The sequence below is a fragment of the Agelaius tricolor genome, unplaced genomic scaffold, assembly GCF_023055355.1.
Source record: "Agelaius tricolor isolate 1412-34295 unplaced genomic scaffold, bAgeTri1.0.p SCAF_1, whole genome shotgun sequence".
In the NCBI taxonomy this organism is placed as follows: Eukaryota; Metazoa; Chordata; class Aves; order Passeriformes; family Icteridae; genus Agelaius; species Agelaius tricolor.
In genome coordinates, this window is record NW_027269261.1 from 12,778,162 (window position 1) to 12,797,517 (window position 19,356).

Here is a 19,356-nt window from a genome sequence, read left to right on the forward strand (position 1 = left end):
AACTGCAAGTTTCAATAAATATCAAAAGCATGTGTGAATGCTAACGTTTCAAATGATAGGGCATAAGCTTTTTTCTGTTAGGGTGTTGCTTAGAGACACAATCATCCACACAAAAAAACATTCTCAAAAACACATAGGGAAATAAGAATGGAAGCAGCTTTAAAGGATGAGAAATTATAATTGCAACAGAAATCTACTTTTGGAACAATATTCACCTAGAATCATCAGCTGCATGAAGACTGTAGGAAGGTCAGAGGAGGTGGCAGAGAATTGCTTCAGAGATGGGACAGATCTTAAGAGCAAGAAGGAATTGGTGATTCTTGGGGTCCATGAGCTCCACTGTTGTGTATATCCATGGTTACTGAGCCACACTTCATCTATTTCCTGGTTACCATGCTTTTGTTTTCTGTGTGTTTTTTAAAGCAGTTACTCTAAATGCAGGGGTGTTTCCTGTGTCTGGTGGTGTTGCAGAAACCTCTGTCTGGTATTTTCAGGGTCCCCAGGATGAAGGAGGAATTGATGAATCTGACTCCATGTTCCTAGAAGGCTAATTTATTATTCTATGATATTATATTATATTAAAGAATACTAAACTAAAACTTTACTAAAGAATAGAGAAAGGACACAGACAGAATGTTACAAAGAATAATAATGAAAACTGGTGACTCCTTCCAGAGTCCTGACACAGCCTGACCGTGATTGGTCATTGTAAAAACAATTCACATGAAACCAATGAAACAATCATCTGTTGGTAAACAATCTCCAAACACATTCCAAAGCAGCAAAACACAGGAGAAGCAGGTCAGATAATTATTGTTTTCATTTTTCTCCGAGGCTTCTCAGCTTCCCAGGAGAAGAAATCCTGGCAAAGGGATTTTTCCAGAAAACATGACAGTGACACCCCTGTGCTTTAGGTGATTCTGGGCAGTGCAGTGAGCCAAGGCAGATGCTTGTTCACACAGCCTGGATCATGAGCAGGGGTTTGATGCCCTCCCTGACACCTGCTAATGTGACAGTGTGAAGACCCTGAGCCTGTAGTGCAAAGGAGAGGGGTTTTCTCACAGTGATACAACTTTGTCAAACAACTGTGGAGCATGTGAGATATATTTTTCTGTTATTATCACCACCACCATTTCAGAGAAGATTATAGTAAAATGGTTTTCCCCAGCTGTTAGGATAAGAAAAGAAAACAAGCCAGAGACAGGACCGTGCAATCATCAGAGTGGAGGCAGCCACAGGAAGCAGCTCTGGGCTGGTTTAGATCAATGTACAAGGAGACAGGCTGCCACCAAAGGGAAGAACATCCTGCTCTCATCTCCTTTTTCTGGAAGTCCTCCTTTGTGAGGTGGTTTAGGACTAATTTAAGCAACACCAGCCCATATTCTTTGTGTTTTAACAAGCCATTAGGGTGCTTTGGCTGTGCCAAGGGGGCAGGATAACTGACAAACAGGAGGACATTTAGTGGAATCTTGCTGAAGATTCGTCCAAGAAAGGCAGTATAAAATGAAGAAAATAATTTCAGTCTTGATTTTTATGATTGTAAGCCATAGACTGGCCCCAAGAGTTTAGCAGACAAGAAGATTCTATTATTTATAAGAACAATAAAACCTTAAGTATTGAAAGAAAGTTTATGGACAACATGTTAATAAAGAAGGGAGATTGTCACGCCACAGGACACATCCATCCCTTTAAAGTCAATTCAGCAAGAATAGTGCCAGCTTTTAGGTCTTGACTTTCTTTTTCTTTGTGTAATTTGAATTCCTGCTCCTGATTTTCATCCTTCTCTGATCTTTATTCTCCACCATCTCCTTTTAGGGGAGGCTCCCTGTCCCTCATTCAAAACCATCTTCTGTCGCAGTAGGATTAGGCAGAAAACTGAACATAAGCTTGCCAAAGATTTTGAGTCTCAAGCCTGTGACTCTCCCCAGGTATTCCCTCTTCAGGGGGGCCTGCTTAGCAGGACCTTGGGCCAGAGCTGCTGCTCAGCTGGCAACACTGATGGCTTGGCACAAGTCAGTCCCCATTTGCTTGTACAAGGTGTATAAAGAGCAGCTGGCCCCAGCCAGGGAAGCATAAAACTGCTTTAGAGACACTTCTGCTCCTTCCTTGGCTTGGTGCTGTGCCAAAGCAGCTCCAGCAGACCTCCTTCTGTATTTATTGGGTTTTGTCTTCAGGATAATGGCATCTATAGTGAGCAAGGGTGGGCTTGTTTGGTTGGTCTTTGATGTGCACTTCCTTTGCAGGCTGTACACAGCAAGGGCAACCTGCAGTTCAGCTGAGGAAAAAAGCTTTCCTACTTCTGCTGAGTGAACAGAGCAGGAGTACTGCTGCTGGTGCTGAAGCTGAAGCCCCAGTGTTTATCTTTTTAAGGGCCATGTATCACTCAAACATACAAAAGTTAGGCCACTTGAGCTGATTACTGTGCCTGCTAAGTACCCACTAGAGACTGAAGATCTTTCTTGGAAAGCTCAGCTAGAAGATGTCAGCTTAGAAAAACACCCTTGGGAAACCTGCTGCCAGGAGAAGTTAAACATTCCTGAGCAGCCAGGTTTTGAGGAGGTTATTCCTCTCTCCTTCCCTGAGGTTTCTTTGGGATCACCCCCAGTGCCTTGGACCCCATCAAGGTGGCAACAGTTGAGGTTCCTGAGGTGAAACCTCACCCTTACTCTTCTCAGTCCAGCATATCCTTCACCCTAAATACATTGGCTGTTTCACACATGCCAACCTCTCCTCAGGTTTTGGGGTCCTCTCTTCACCCTCCTTACAATTCTGTCATCTCTTTTTAAAACCAACATACATCAAAGAGGAATGAATGTGTGGCCATGACCTTTTAGCCTGTGGTTTAAAGCATGGCCAGCACAGGAGTGCCAAGGGTGATTGATTCTGGTGTTCACTAAGGCATCACAGCACTTTGGATAACCAATAACCTGATCACTGTTGTGTGTAAATAGAATAAAACTGGTACTGTAGAAAGCCTCTAATGGTCACCTGCAGCTCTTTGCAACTCCTTCAAGTTCAATTAATCATCTCCTGGCTCTGTTCTGCCAGCGTGGCTCCCTTTGAGTAGCAGTTGTCTCAAACAACTGATTGATGTTTTTCAGGTGGAAATGAAACAAGGAGCACCAGCAGAGGCTACATTTTAACTACATTCATTGGGCTCATCACGGTGCTCTTTCTTGGATGAATGGATAGAGAGAATGATTATGGAAGTCAGTCCTTATTTGCATGGTCACTCAGTATTTTCTCCATGGAAAATCTGCCCCAGTACATGGGTAACCAAGGACTGCAAGCTTGTGTATGATACAGGTTAGGCCAGCCCTAAAAACTGCAGTTGTATCTCATTTATTCAGAAATAGCACAGGTCCAGCTTAAGGGATCTTAATTCACACAGTGCTGCACACACCACTGCTGTTCAGGAGGTGTTTGCAGATAGTAATCTAAATAAGATCAAGTGGGATTTTACAGCATCTTCTATATTAAAGGCTTTGCAATAAAAAAGCTCTAAAATAATTTACTGTTTGAGCCCAGAGAGGGGTATTTTAGTAAAGCAGGTTGAGAAAGATATTAAAGGGAAAGTAAGTCTTTCATTTGTAGTCGGGAAATGCAGAAGTTGGAAGAATTGACTCGTTGTATTCCCGCTCCTTGGGTAAAAGCTCTGGATGCAGCAGTTTTGTCAGCTCTGAGCTGTGACCCAGTATCCAAGGCAACAGTTTCTGGATGTTGGGTGGTAAGGAGCTAGAGAATAAATGAGAGGCAGTTGTGGAATATACAGGTGTGATTCTCAGGGGAAATAATGATGAAATGCTAACAGGTGGGAAAGGGTGGAAGGAAGCACCAGAACCCAAACATGGAATTCAGAGCAGGATGTTTGTTCCTATATATGTGTATACTGTGGTTTATGTGTCAGTCCAGACCAGCCAGGACTATTGGAGAGCTATGAAGTAAAGCAAGTGTGAAAAAGACAGGAAGCAGGAAAACATGAGAATTGGTAGCTCTTTGTTTCTCTGTGTTCTGTAACCACCATCTCTTAGCCTTTATGTTACAAAAACTTCTTTCCCTCTGGAAGCAGCGTTCTGGTTATAGTTGTTTCTGTTGTCTCTGAGGAGCCATTTGTTTAAAAAGTTACTTTCAACCATTTTAAGTTTCTTTTGATTTCCTTAAATATAACTACATGGTTGTTATATAGTAGTATAGAGATGATGTGCTCTGATGATCTAAGTGCTGTTTCACTCTGGGATTTCAAATGACTGCTCCAGCATGCTGACCTCCTGTGTGAGTGAAGTCCTGTGGCTTATAAAAAGAACTAGGATGGCTGGAAGGGACAGGGACACATTATGCCCTTTCTTGTGCTGTTTTCTGTGACTTCCTTGTGTTCAGTTTTTGAAGTGACCAAAACTTTATTGCATCTCTGAGTAAAAACATCCTTTACCGCAAAACTGTCACCCCCTTTAATCTCAAAATGTTGTAAGACAAGGTAATTGCCAAAGTAATTTGACTGAGAGAAGAGCTCACAAGTACTAAAGCTGCTATTCCTCTCTGTCTTCTGGCATCAACCATCTTTTACTCATAAGAAAGTGGGTAAAAGAAAAGAAAGCAAGAGCAACAGGAAGCATATGTCACAAGTTTGTCCATCTGTTCTACCTCTTGAATCCATCCCCAGCTTAAGTAATTTAAAGCTCCAGATGAGCAGAATTGTAACCACAAACCTGTTATGCAAGTCAGGATGAGGGTCTCATTAAATGCCAGCACTTAACCATGAGAGACTGCTGAAAAGAGTTTTTATCAGCTCATCTCTGCTAATTCTCTTTGGGAAGGAGAAATATCAGCCAGCTGAAATTAATGCTGCCCTAGAGCTTGTATCTGAGCTGGTGGGACAGAATTGGCCTGAGGGAGGTTCAGATATTGCATCTGAGCCACACAAGGTCAACCCCAAGGCACCTGTGAGATGTGTCTCAGGGCCATGAAAAGCACAAAGCCCTGTTGTGCTTTTTCCCTGTACTGTGTTGGACTCATAGGCAGTTCTTGATGAGTTTGCTTCATCCAGGCATTGGGTGTTCTTAGCCTTGGGCAGGGGCTGAGCTCAGGGATGAGGGTCAGAACATACCAGGACCAACTCCTCGTGCTGGGGGTGACACCAAGGGACAAACACAGCTGGCAGAGGAAGACCCTGCATGAAGAGCCCGTGCCTGCTTCCCTCAGCCAGCTGTGACCTAAGGGATGTGTTTTAGTGGTGGCCTGGCAGCGCTGGGGTAGCAGCTGGACTCAATGGTCTTAAAGGCCTTTTCCAACCTAAATGACTCACTGTTTGCCTAGCCTCATTTTTTGCCTGTTTTATGTATTTCTTAGCATTCTCATTGCTGTGATGGGCCCTTTCACCTTGCCTAGCTACATACTGAATTTTGGAAGCATTTTGCTTCAGAAAATCTTGATGAAACAAACAGCATCAAAAATATAAAACTTCATCACCTCTCTTGAATGATCACCAGAAAATAGTAAGAGGCTTCAGCACATTTACAGCTTGATCCAAACTGTTGCTATCTCCTTTTTTTTTGCTAATTAATAAATGTGTCTAGCCATATGTGTGACAATAAACCCGTTTATTTTGATGGTGATGTTCACATGCTTGCTGTGAAGCACATGTTTAAGTGCTTTGCTGACAAGGCACAGGCAAACAGATGCCTTCTCCATAACAAGTTGGCTGTGTATCCCTAGCTGGCAACCACAACAGGCTCCCTAGCTCCTTCTGAGGACCAGGCACTTTTGGATATGCATCATCAAATGAGAGGAGTCCTGCTAGCAGCCAGCCCAATCCAGAGAACAGGTCCATCCCACAGAGAAGAAGGAACTGAGAACTTCCCAGAGCCCATGGCAGGCTTTGTGAGGTCTGCTCTCAAAGGTGGTCTTGCTAACACTGCAAAGTGGAGAGAAGACAGTGGGTCCAGAAAGCAATATGTTATGACCTCTTTGGTAATATTTTCTGGTAATACTGGGCAAGTTTTTCACTGACTCTTACACAAAATACTCTTTTTACAGTGATGTTTTTGATCATAAAGTCAGAGAATGGTTTGGCTTGGAAGGGAGTTGAAAGGTTATCTGTTCACATGGGCAGGGACACCTTTCACTAGATCAAGTTACTCAGATTGTGAGGTATGGGCTGACTTGCTGGCACACAGCTGTTTCTGAGCCTGCCAGAGTAGGACCATCTCTTCTTGTGAGAGTAGGACCATCTCTTCCCTCATTCATCTTCACGTCACTGAAAAGATACATCTGAGTTTACTTGTCATGAGCATTTACATTCTTCTGTCAACCAGTGGGAAATTCTCTATCAACACAGTAGGAAGGGAGCACAGATAAACTAGCCAGAAAAATTCAGCCATCGCAAAAATAGATCAAGAGACTTCAAGCAGCAATCTCAACTCATTTTATATAGGCAATATTATCTTGTTGCTGTTTATAAAGGTGTGTTATGGTAATAAATTGGATTTAATTATTCCTTTATGCTCTGTAATGATTTCATTATGCTCTATGCTTTTCCTTCACAGACTTCTGTTTATATAGTCTGGTGTTGATATTTACCTCCTTGAAGATATTACTTGCTGGGTATTTTGGTTGAACAATACAGCAATGAAATTTTGGAATGTGGATTTTTCACAAAACTTTAATTTAGATTAGATGTGGTTATTTATTCATGGGACATAAGCAGTCACCTCAATCCTGTCAATGTTTTTTGCCTGAGTCACCAAGTGTTTTTACAGGGAAGAATAGCAGAAAAAAGCCAATACCTGCAGAACTGAGTTTCAGAAGACTCTTCTTGAGATAGGATGTGAAATGTAGGTAATCTTTTTCATAAGATAACTGGTATCAGCAAATGACATGGAGTAAACTTACTGTATTTATTTGCATGCAAATTTAAGTTCAGTTTTGCTGTTATTTAACCATCTGTTAGCTACAAGGCATTATTGCTTACTTATAAAACTTTGTGTGTGAGTAATCTTATAATAAGTAATATTACAATAAGTAATTCATACAAAGAGGAGTTGCATTAATATTGTTGCTGGAACTTTCCAGAGTTTGTATACTCTGATTTTTCTGTTCAACTGTGCAGCAGTGTTTTTCCCTGCTGTAATTATCCATGTGCAAGTTCCCAGTGCCCCCAGTCTGCCAGGCAGCTCTGTGACGTGATGGCTTTTCCTTTCCTTCTGTGATGATACCAGGTGGGCTAGTCACAGCTGGGATTTGGAAAAGACTTAAAAGTGCTGTTATTTTTAAAACAGTATTCAATATTTGGGAGGTGGTTGTTTTTTTTTTCCTGTTATACAACCTGAAAACTTCCATCTTCTCAGTGGGAATGGTATAATCAGACCCCTATAACAAAAATGTTACACTGGGTTACAGCTTGTGAGCAGAGAGTGTAAATTTTCCATCAGGTCGTGATGGCTGACACATGTGGGAGCAGGGAAATGGCCTCTTCACTCATCCCACCTTGAAAAGGTTTGGGCTCAGTGAGTCTTCCACCTGCATTTCGAGCGATGTTGCTCTGTTAATACAGATATTAATCCTTTCATCTTGCAAGGATTTTTTTGCTCACTTTTGAGTTTTAGTCATCTTGTTGAACTTTTGGTGCCTTCTTCCTTCTTTACCAAACTCGGTTTTGTGTTGGCCTAAGCTAACTTAGCACTCCTTTTGTCCAGTGAGATGGGAGCCTTGTTAAGGTACATATATCACGAGCTTACCACAAAAACATATGTGATTAATGTTGCCTGTTTATCTCCACACTGTAGGTTTTGGAATGACCACACCAGCAACCGTGGCTGGAAAAGTGTTCCTCATCGTTTATGGCCTTTTTGGCTGTGCCGGGACCATCCTCTTCTTCAACCTCTTCCTGGAGCGCATCATCTCCCTGCTGGCATTCATCATGAAGGCGTGCTACGAGAGGCAGCTGCGAAGGAGTGGTCTCCTACCTCCCAACTTCCGAAAGGGGCCGGCCGTGTCCGGGGTGGGCAGCCTCGTGGGCTGGAAGCCGTCCGTTTATCATGTGATGCTGATCCTGGGAATTTTTGCTATCGCCCTTTCCTGCTGCGCCTCGGCCATGTACACGGCAGTGGAAGGATGGAACTACGTTGACTCCTTGTATTATTGCTTTGTCACCTTCAGCACCATCGGCTTTGGAGATTTGGTAAGCAACCAAAACGCTGTGTACCAGCATCAGGGATTATACAGATTCGGGAACTTCATGTTTATATTAATGGGAGTATGTTGCATATACTCCCTTTTTAATGTCATCTCGATCGTAATCAAACAAATTTTGAACTGGGTGTTGAAAAAATTCGAATGCAGATGTTGCCCAAAGTGCCATAAATCCAGTACCCGCCTCAGCCGTCGCAACGCCATCACCCCGGGGGCCCGCCTGCGCCGCCACAACGTGGCCAGGGACGCCGACGGGCAGTACGACAGCGACACCGAGGGCAGGCGGCTCTCTGGGGAGATGATCTCCATGAGGGAGCTCACGGCGTCCAGCAAAGTCTCCCTGGCCATCCTGCAGAAGCAGCTGTCCGAGACGGCCAACGGGTACCCGAGGAATGTCTGTATCAACACGAGACAGAACGGTTTCTCGGCGGGGGTGGGGGCTCTGGCCATCATGAACAACCGCTTGGCAGAAACAAGTGATTCTAGGTAGAGCTTTTGGAATTCCGTTTGTTTCTTAAAATAAAAATGAAATGGTGGTTAGGGTGGAGGTGCCACTGTAAGCTACTGGAAAGTTTTACATTTCAGAGACAGCCTTGGTATTCATTGGGTGTTCAGCATTTTACTTTCTGGGGGTTTTATAAGTTTTCTCTAATATGCAGTGAGATCTTAACCATTATGTTATAGTTTTCCCCTAAGGGGGTTTTTAATGAGACTTGGATGTCTTTGATGCAGAATCTGGTGCAATTACAGGAGGATGGTATGCATGGCTAGGATGGTGTCAAAACCAATATGTTCTTCTTCAGAACAGCGCCTGAACCCAAACTGTGTTAAAAGGCATAAAACGGGCAAGTTGCACTCCAGATTCAAACATGGGGTTGGTAAGTTTTGTCTAACCAGTATCTCCCAGTTTGCTGAAGTCTGGATCTGGTCCTGAGCCTCAATGCTCTTCAGCAATTCCTCGTAGCAGGCCTTTGTATGACATACACGAAGGTGGCTGTTGTCACACCAGCTTTAGGGTGGCTGTGCTTCACCTCAGTAATCCCACTGGCTTCAGTGGCAGAGGATGGAATGGGCTGAACTCCCCTCCTACAAATGATGGGATTTAGCCAGGCTTGTCTGAAAGACCACCTGCCACCTAACTCTTAAAAGCCAGGGGATTATCAAGGACCATGTTAAAGTGTGCAGAACTGTTCCTACGTGCTGAATAACAGAAAACAGGCAGTTGTCATCTTCAGAACTGACTTTGTTTAATGCAAGAGAAGCCCATATGCACCTCTGGTGTCAAATGTTTGACATCTCAAAAATGCTTACTTCCTTAGTTTCTCGTTGAAATGAGTTACTAAAATGAATGTAGGCTCTCTTGTTGTCATAAATTTGCATCTTCTGCAGTGTTGTTGCAGAGATTCATGCAAATCATCTCCTTACAATTCTCTGAGGGCCCCAATTCTGTACTTGTTTCCCAGAAATCTGACTGTGCAGGTTGTACAGAAGAAGGGCATTGCTTTGGAGTTCCCCCAGAAGCTGGCTTCCCTCAAAATGTTGATACCAAGTCATAAATTGGCCTTTGGCTGTGGCTGCTACCATCTTAAGCCATATTAAACCTGTGCTAGCCCAAACCTCTGAAGAGCCAAAAGCAAACCTGATCTAGAGTGTGTAGTTTAGCATGACAAGTGGGTGCAGAGGATTTGCTGCAAACCTCTTTCAAAAATGCATGCACAGCTCTGGATCATTTCTCTAAATTCTCTCTACTACACTGTGAAGATAATAAAAAGGCTTCTGCTGATTCCAAGCAAGAAATAAGCTTATATTTTGAGAAGCCTTCTCTTAGAAACTTACTGGAAAATTGTAGGCAAGACCATGAGTAGTAGGTTGGTCACTGAATAAATTGAACAAGCTGATGAACAAAAAATAGGAATATTAGAAATGTTTGAAAATATTTCCATGAAATTTTATATAGATATTTTACTCTATTTACTTTGTTTTGTTTGGAGTTTGGAGTAGCCATAATTTTTGCTTTCTTTTAAATTTTTAGCAGTGAAAAATGTTTTGGAATTTACCCTTGGAAAAACAAATTTAAATTTGAGGTTTTGCACACCTGAGCCTGCCAGCTGAATTATGGTGGTGAATGTATCCTTTCTCCTGATGAAAAGAAATCAGAGCTGCAGATAAACCATCACACGTGGGTCTGTATCACTCTGTAAATGTCACAGCTTTTATCAAGATGTGTTTGGCCAGAAACAAGCAGTGATGATTGTAATGTGTTTCCAGCTGGCACAGACTCACACTTAAGATTCTGTGGTATGGTAGGGGCTGCACTCAAGAGGTAGGACCTTTCTTGGTGGCAGAGAGACTCCTCAAGGTCCATCTGTCTGAGTGCCTTCCTGTCTGTGCACTCCTCCTCTTTAAGGAAGCAGGAAGGGGTGCTTGGCGCTCCTTTTGAAGGCCACTGAAGGATAAATTTAGGCAGGATGTACAGGGACAGGTCACGGTCTGGAAAAAGCTCTGACTGCTGGAAGACCCAGTTCAGGCAGGTGCCTTCCAGAGATGCAAGGGAAACTGCACAGGCAGGGAACCAAAAGAATGAAAATTTGTTATTTCCCCTTGGGATTACCCCCATGGGTAAATCTCTTACTGTGATGATTTATGTGTTTGTTTATTAAAAGTGTGAATGGGACCCTGCTCTTTTTTTGCAGCCTAACCTCTCTTAGGGTTGTATTTTGGTGCATTTGTCATCATGGGCACTATTACTCATTAGAACTATTACATAAATCAGGGCAGACAGGCTCTGTCCCAAAGGACTTAGGAATTTGAACTGATAGGGCCCCAAGCCACAGCAGAATTACCTGTTTATTATTTTGCTCATAAAAGCATGCTCAAATGTATCAACATTCTGTGAGCTCAAGAACTCTAATTTTTATGGTAACAAATTTGCAAATTAAGGGGTTTTTTTTCAGTGAGTTGTTTTAAAGGATAAATATTATAACCATGATTAGAATCCTTTTTAAAATGTAAATTTGTGAATTGTTTTCAAGCTACTTATTCCAGCCTGGCAAATACAGAGAAGTAATACAAAATTGTACATACCTCCTCTGTACTTTTTCTGAGTCCAGGCAAAGGCAGACACACAGTGTGCTGTAACATGATTGAAATGTTTCCAAGTCTTTCTGGTGCCATCAGTCACAAGGGTGCTTTTGCAGGACCGTTTGCAGTTCCTATTAACTCCAGAGGAAGCTGGACCAGCTCCTAGAGCTGGGCATCTCAAGGAATTTGGGCATCAGATTGCTGCTCTGTTCACTTAGATCTAATGTTTACTTACACCCAAGGTCCTTGATAATCTCCATTCTGCTTCTCTCTAGCCTCAGAGGAAGTGCATGCCCAGTTATTTACCAGTGGCCCTGTTGCTTGCAGGTCTCATATCCCCAGAAGCTGACATAAGTCAACCTCTGGGACCACCAGGTCGTATCCAAGTCCTGTAAAAATCCCCAAACCCATCTGGCTCAGCAAAGCTCAGTTTATAGGAGGGTCAGAGCACAGTTACTGACCTGGGTCTCACTGGGAAGCATCTGCTGAAGGGTGGCCTTACAGTTCCCTCATATTCAGTAGCAGAAGCATTTTTCAAGGATGCATGGAAACCAAGCTCCATATCTCTACTCTTCAGTCTGCCAGCCCTACCTGGGCACCCATCACCCCTGTGCATGAAAACATGAGCCAAGAGGACACAGGAGGTTTGAGATCAGTCTTTCCTAGTCAACTGTGCTCTTCCTTTTGCTTTTTTTTTAATGACAACTCCTCTTTGAACTTGCCAGGCTTGGGCACCTAACTCCTGTTTCATTGTTTGTGGATTCCCCAGGGCAGCCTGCTCCATTGGTGAATTACCCCCTAAACGTGCACCAGTTGCACCAAGTGCAATTCCTCCTGGTATTTCATTTTCACAGACAAAGCAGATACCAGCAATACCTGGACACAGACTGAAGCACAAGAAATCAGAAGGAAACGAGAGGAGCAGAGTGGGAAAGTGAAAGCACACTGCACTAGATTGCACTTTCTTTTCAGGTAACTTGGGAGCTGTATTACATTCTTGAAATGGGTTGGGTTTTTTTTTTTCCTTCAAATTTAATTATGGGTAAACTTGAAATAGTACAGTTGATTTCAATTTTAAAAGTTCATCTTCCCTGGTACACTCCCCTCTGCACCACCCTGTAGAACAGCAGTAGTAACTCTTCACTGACACAGACCAAGACATCCCAGCTGCCTGCTGAGCCTACAGGCAGCTCAGACCCTGTCCCCCAGATTGGTCTTCTGCTGCCTGAGGCCAGGGAAGAGCATTCAGGAGCAGCAGAAGGCTGCAGGAATTAGGACTTCTCTGTGAGCTGGCCCCTAGTGAGAACAGCAATGGTGTGAGCTGCTTGGACAAAGGAGATCCCATGTTCACCCGGCACCTGCACCAACACCTTGCAGATGAAATTAAAACTTAGGTGAAAATTTGATGGGCAATAATGACCAAATTCAAGTGACACCTTCTCTTAACCCTGGAGGTCAGCACAGAGCAGTCATGAGGAATAATTTCTTGTGAAACCTGTAGCATTTGGCAAGTCATCCCATTGACCTCTTGGAGTCTGTCTTCCCTGTGTGTGTCTTGGACAAAGTTTGGAGTCACACCAAGATGTTATCTGGTCCTCATTGGTTTCTTCCCATCTGCAAACACTGTTCTCATTTTGAAGAAATTCAAATGGCTCTTGATTTGCTTGCAGTGCAGAGGATGTCCTCCAGACCACTGTAGATGTTCAGAGCAATCCCAGCCACAGAGGGCAGTGTCTGAGGGACAGGGCTGTGCTTTGCCTCCCTGCAGAAGCAGTGCAGCAATGCATCCAAAGGCTCTTTAGGCAGTTCAGCCCTGATTACAACCAGAATTATTGGTGGAAGACAGGAATCCCACTTGAGCTCTCTGGGAGTGCCCTGTGCCATGCTCAGGCTACCCAGAAATGTCCCTGTTGGTGTAGTGCTGCTGTCCCAGCACAGCTTCAGCCATGGCCCTCAGTCTTTTCTCCTCCCCAGCTTTCTGTGGGTGAAAATTTGAGTATACTGTGACCATTTACCCATATTTCAGTCATGCCTTGCTGCTGAAAGACTTTAGCAGCAATGGAGGTCATACAGCCAGGCATGTGGGCTCAGTATAAACCTGATTGCGAGTGTGGGATGAATTTATGACTATATGGAAATTAGCTGTAGCAATGAGACCATTCTCACATTTTAGTACTTTTCTAGCCTTTAACTTGAAAAATATTCAGTGGCAAATCATTGCAGTGAATGTTCAGAGCTAATCTCAACAAAATCATACTTTGCTGATTGCTAGCCTAGCAAATCTGTGGGTATGGCTGCTGCTCTAATTGGATTACTAATGTGCCTTTGCAAACCAACACATATCTGCAGTGTTACATTTAAATAATACAATAAATGCTGTGTTACATAATAAATTCAATTAGGAAAAATTACTACTTGACTCACACAGAATAAATAATGAAGGGTGCATTGCACATTGCACAATCAGTATGCAATTTTTGATCTTTTTTTTTTGTTGTTGTGAATATGTCCATATTTGAGCTCAAATTATGCTTTCATGAATGCTAGGAAAAGAGAAGCACTACATTGTGGAAAATAAAGGAAAGTATGGACAATTCCACTGAGCTTTGACACAAAGGCTGTTCATGTTAGCACATACACAGTAAGTGGTTCATTATGCATTATAAATGCATTGTGTAGCAATGGCACTGAGGAAAGGAAACGACTTTAGTTTACATGGCCACAGTCTGAATGCAGCTACCAATAAACACACATACCTTTTTTCTTTCTCTCTTTGTCTGCTAAATGGGTAACATCCACCTTTAATTAAATTATCTCTTTAAACCCTCAAAAACAAAATGCAATTGCCCTACGTTATTCATAGGCAAAAAGAGGTCTAACATCAATTCCAAACTTTCAACTCTAAGGATCCAGAGTGGTGTAGTTCAGCTTTGAAGTGGGGCTGCACATATGCAGCCTTCAAATGTATTGTGTTTCATCCTTCCCTGGAAAAAAAAAAAAGGGAGTAAATACAGATACAGTTTATTGCAGATTACCCAAAGAAGTCTGGTGATTTAGCATGAGGGGGGAAAAATACAGCAGGAGTGAAAAGCATGGGGAAAGGGAGGAGCTTAGAGGTGTTCTCCAGCAAATGCAGCAGAAAACCAAAGCGTTGCTTTGCATTTGCTCGTGTGTTTATTCCTCGTCACACAAGGCTGTGACACTGCCACCCCCCAGGGGGCTCCTGGGGCATCGTGGGCTCAGCCACCTCATCTGGAACGTGGAGAGAGGTCTTTTGTGAGAAATGCCTTTTCCTGTGGGAAAAGGGAGCGCACAAGTCAGTTGCCCAGCTTTTACTGGGAAAGCAGCCGTGCTGGTCCCTGACAGTGAGGATCAGTGGTTTGGGTGTGTCAGAGGTGCAGACCCCCATGCCTCCAAGCCATCCTAGTCCCAGGGCTGTGTCACACCCAGCTGTGTCCCAGCCAGCTCCCAACCCCAGACTTGGCATGAGGATGTAGCTGGGTTTGAAAGTGTGTAACATCCCAACATCCTATCCTCAACATCCCAAGTGTTTTCAGGATCAGACTTTCAGCAGGTGATGCTTTTGCAAACCTAAGGAATACAAAGAAATCTCCATATTCCTTTTGTACTTTGCAGACTGTAAAGGTACTTTTTAAAGCCAGTGAGTCAATGCAAGATTAATGCTTTTATAATAACATGCATAAACAACATGAAAAAATTACTGCTATTTCTGACAATGTGCAAATCAAACACCAGGTTTTCTCAATGCATATAATTTCCTATTCCATGCAAGTAAAATTATATCCAGGAAATTTTTGCTTGTAGTATCATCCATGGGCTGCACAGGCAGTGCAAGAATTTAGTTCCAGTTTTACTGTAAAACCTCAGTATCTGAAAGCACAACATCTAAAAAATGGTTTGGGGATTGTTTGTGGGGGGGTTTTGTGTGTGTAAACACTGTTTATTTACAAAAATAAAAATGATATAATTCTACATATACAATCCCATTTTTAGTCCACTAGGATTCTACTTTGTTGGATACTCTCAGCAAAAATATTCATTCCAAATTTCCAGCCAATTTAAATTACTTGAGTTTCAAGATAACCTGTTGAAAAGTATTCCTGTTTATTTTGTTTCTGTTTGAAAGGGCACAGCTTGGTAGATATCTTTAGCTGAACTGGCTTTGCTATCTCCTACTACAAACCTCAAAATTTTACTTCTGGAGCTGATTCCCCTGGCTTTGGTATTTGCTCATTTCTGCATTGAATTCTAGGAGGACGACCAGTTCTGTGCTGTTTTCTGTTTGGTATGATTTTCCTTTTTGCACTGATTGCAAATAGCTGAAATATGAACACCAGCAAATATTCCCAGACCCACCAAAATTAGTCACTTTTCTGAGTGTTTTTCTTTTTTAAATTGTTTTGTAAAATCTAGAATCTGATTGTAAATTACGTCATGGCTGGAATTAGCAAGCTGAATATTTTTTCTACCAACAGAATTGCTTGACATGAATTCTGTGAAGGATGCCAATGATTCAGTTTCATGTAAGAGGACTTGCCTATTTCATTTGCTCATTCTATCTAATTAGTTTCAAATTCTTAAAGTCAGAAGTATGTAAATCCCATTTGGAAAAAGCCCCATGCTGAACATTTGCTCCTGTGAATAGAGTTTTTAGAGGGATTGAAATGGAACCTGCCTGATTGCTGCAAACAGAATTGCATGTCTAAACCTTCAAAACCTGAATATTTGTACCTATTTGGCCATTGCAAACCAAGGGCATGCTAATGTAATTCCAATTCAAGCAAAGAAACATAAATCACAGGGCTCGACTGGCTGCTAACCACTTTTATCAAAAAGGCCACACAGCTACAGGGCCAAGGGTGATGGATGGGCTCTTGACACACAACAATGTTATTTTGGAGGTTGGTTTGGTGGCTGGGAGGTGGCACTGGGGTGGTTAAAGCAGTTTGGCTGGGTGGATCCAGGCAGTTCCCTTTGCTGAGCTGCAGGAGATGTTTGCCAGTACTAAAAGAGTAAAAAAGATAATGGATGTGGCATTGAGCCTCTCTTGAGAAGCACAGCAAAGTGCTGTAGCCTGTGCTAGGCTGTCCCTGGTTCTGGGCACCTTGGAACCCTTGGTTGTTCCTGAAACTGGAGTGTTTGGGACACTCCAGCTTGCTCTTTTCAGTGTCTCTGCACTGGCAAAGCAGCAATCCTACTGTGATGCTTCTCTCCTCATAAAACAGATAGAGAGATTTGTTCAGACATTCCATATGATGACAACATATATAAATATTAAAAGATGAATCAATTACCAAGTCTGGCTATATTTGCTAAGAGATCTTTATCAGTGAAAACAAGAAAAATTGTCTTACCAGTACAGTGAATCAACAAAAGCAAGTGGTGTTCTGAACAGAAAGTAAGGTGCTAAAATATACAATTGGACCCCAAAGCTCAGGCATGTGTCACAAAATTATCATTCTTTTCCAATGCTCAATGCACCTGTGTCTTCTGGGGAAAAGCCTTGGTTTCTGCCTGCTCCAGGGCATGCAAGGCTTATCTTTTCTTTATCTGTAAGAAAGCAAAATGTATCTGAGGACATGCCTTGGTCTGCACAGCACTCAGGGGTGGGCTTGCCTCCATCCCCAAATTTAAGCCTGCCCATGGACCATGAATATTGGTCCAGCCCCCAGCAGAAAATGCACAAAATGTCCCTGCTTTGGGGTGTCTGTTGTTTTTGGAGAGCAGCTGAAGGTCATGGCAAAGCACAGCTGCCTCTTCCAGCCAAGCCCCTGCCAGGGTGGGATCCATCCCACTGCCAGCCCCTGGTCTGCAGCCAGGGATTGTACTGCCAGGAGAGTGGTGCAAATCATCAGCAATGTGCTCTTATCCCTGCCTTCTTAATGGGCTAAAAACAGTGGAAAACAGAGTGGAAACATTTTCTGTTTTAATGATCAAAAAGGGTGTTACCCATTATTCACAGCCTACACACAAGATGTTATGATTTTCAATTTTCCTCCACTGATCATTCAGTCCATTTGGCAGCTGACCTTCAAGTGGTCATGGTTTTTCAAAAAAAGGAGGAAAAAACCCCAAACAGAAAACCCAAACACCCATTATCAGCATTTCAGACAAGCAAAATCATCAAGTGGTCATGGTTTTTCAAAAAAAGGAGGAAAAAACCCCAAACAGAAAACCCAAACACCCATTATCAGCATTTCAGACAAGCAAAATCATCGTGAATGTGGTGGTAAGGATCTCACATGCAAAAGCTGTGAGCAGAGCTGCCTCTGTTTGCAGCAGCTCAATGTTTGCATGGCAGTGGGAGAAGTCTGGGTTCAGGAGAGAACCAGATGGTTGGTTGGGGTGCTGGACATTGCCCTACAGGCAGCTTCAGCACCAAAATGGCACTTTTGGAACAAATTTCTGCATCTGTTTCTACACTGTTAGGGGCATTTCACATCCCTGCTACTGAAATCAGAGGATGGCAGCAAATGTTACACAAGCAATTTACTGTCACATACTGTGCATATGGGTATTAGCCAGGGACATTTTCAACAACCAAGAGACATTTCAGCTGAGTGTTGGTCAGAAAAAAGGACATTTTGCCATCCAGAAAGAGCTGCAGGAGGTCCCAGTGCCTGACACCATCCAACATACTCCCAAAGAGCCGAACCACACAAAGATTACCTAAATAAACCAAAAGAGATGGGAGGGTCCAAGAAGCAACTGTTCCTGTGGCTTGAATCTGGAGTAACTTGGTTGAATTGCAGGTAGTAAATAGCCTAATTAAATAGATGTAATGACTTAAATGCCTGCTAGAAGTCAAAAGGAGATGCATGTATTTTTCCATCACAATTTTGATTGTGTTTACAAAGAGGTGAAATGAAGAAACATAAGTTCCTGTAAATTGTTGATTGGAAAACATAGATTTTTACTCTCTTTCAGATAATACTTCCTTGCAAAACATTAAAGTGGAATAAATTTCAAGATTGAAATCTATTTAAACAAGTGTCAGTATTAAAAATGCTTTAATCCTGGGTTGACAGGAACTTAGTCTCCAACTTATACCATAATTATGAGTGCTCTTAATGATTCAGTCCCACTTTTGATGTCAGCTCAGGATTTTTCCACTGTAAGATCTTTGAATGAAGAGGACTAAAAGCCATAAACAAGCCAATCAAAGGCGGATCACGTTTCTGCTGGTTCATTATGTCCAGTTTGCAAACAAAAATGGGTATTTTGGGCTTGGCACCCCTTCATTCACAGAAACATGGTTATGGATCCAGGAGGCAGAGACAGCTGAGGTGCAGCTGCTTTGCAGAGCGGTGCAGAGGAATTGGCAGAGGATGTGTAGAGCTGGTGGTTGAGGAGACAATGGAAGAACCCACTGGTCGTGTCCAGGGAACATTCCTGTGTGTTTTTAATGCCATGAAACATGATGGAATACAAATTCTCTACATCTGGGAGGATGTCAAATTCCAGGTGACGTTTGGAATGTTGCAGTTAAGCTCCTGCAAAGACTTTTGAAATAAACAGGAGAAAAAAATGTTGCCTGAGATGTGCATGTGAGTGCTCTTGTGTTTTCTTCTGAGCATGGAGGGTGGGAGGCGAGGCAGAAGCACCTCCTGGGTGAGAGACCCCCTCGGAAATGGAAACCTCAGAGCCATATGTGGAGACCCCACAAGTCCCCAGATGCTGGGTAAACTACATGGTGGAGCAAAGGCAGGTGGGATAACAACTGGTGGGATGTGCTTCTGATGTACCCCATGGTCATCTGTTCAATTCTGCAGCTGAGTGATCCTTTGCTTTGCAATAAAATAGAGAGCAGATGGAAACTGTTTGCTCTGTAAACAGTTACAAGGAACTCCCAATATATCCCTTCTCCACAACTTCCATTCTAATCAATAGAAGCCATCTGTCCAAGGTATTAAGATAAATCTTGGGAATTTTGATATTGACTAGAAAGGCACTTAAAAGATCAGTCACACTGTGAACAGATAAATGTCACTGCCCCAAACGTGGAGGCTGGTTAATCTTGCCAGGTAACATGGACACAGAGGGCAAACCTTCCTGGTTTATAAACCC

The 19,356-nt window shown here is 42.8% G+C and overlaps 1 protein-coding gene across 2 annotated transcripts in view; it reads left to right on the forward strand.

The window, feature by feature from the left end:
* Positions 1-18,833, forward strand: part of KCNK12 (potassium two pore domain channel subfamily K member 12) — a 28,820-nt gene extending 9,987 nt beyond the window's left edge. Inside the window, exons 2-3 of one of the 2 annotated variants that reach the window (XM_071423349.1) lie at positions 7,782-8,673; positions 12,123-18,833. In XM_071423349.1, the coding sequence (XP_071279450.1) occupies positions 7,782-8,673; positions 12,123-12,159 (929 nt within the window). In that variant the 3' untranslated portion in view covers positions 12,160-18,833. Of the gene's footprint in view, positions 1-7,781 lie in introns of both variants that reach the window. The other variant, XM_071423358.1, reaches the window with a different exon arrangement.
* The last annotated feature ends 523 nt before the right edge of the window (positions 18,834-19,356 follow it).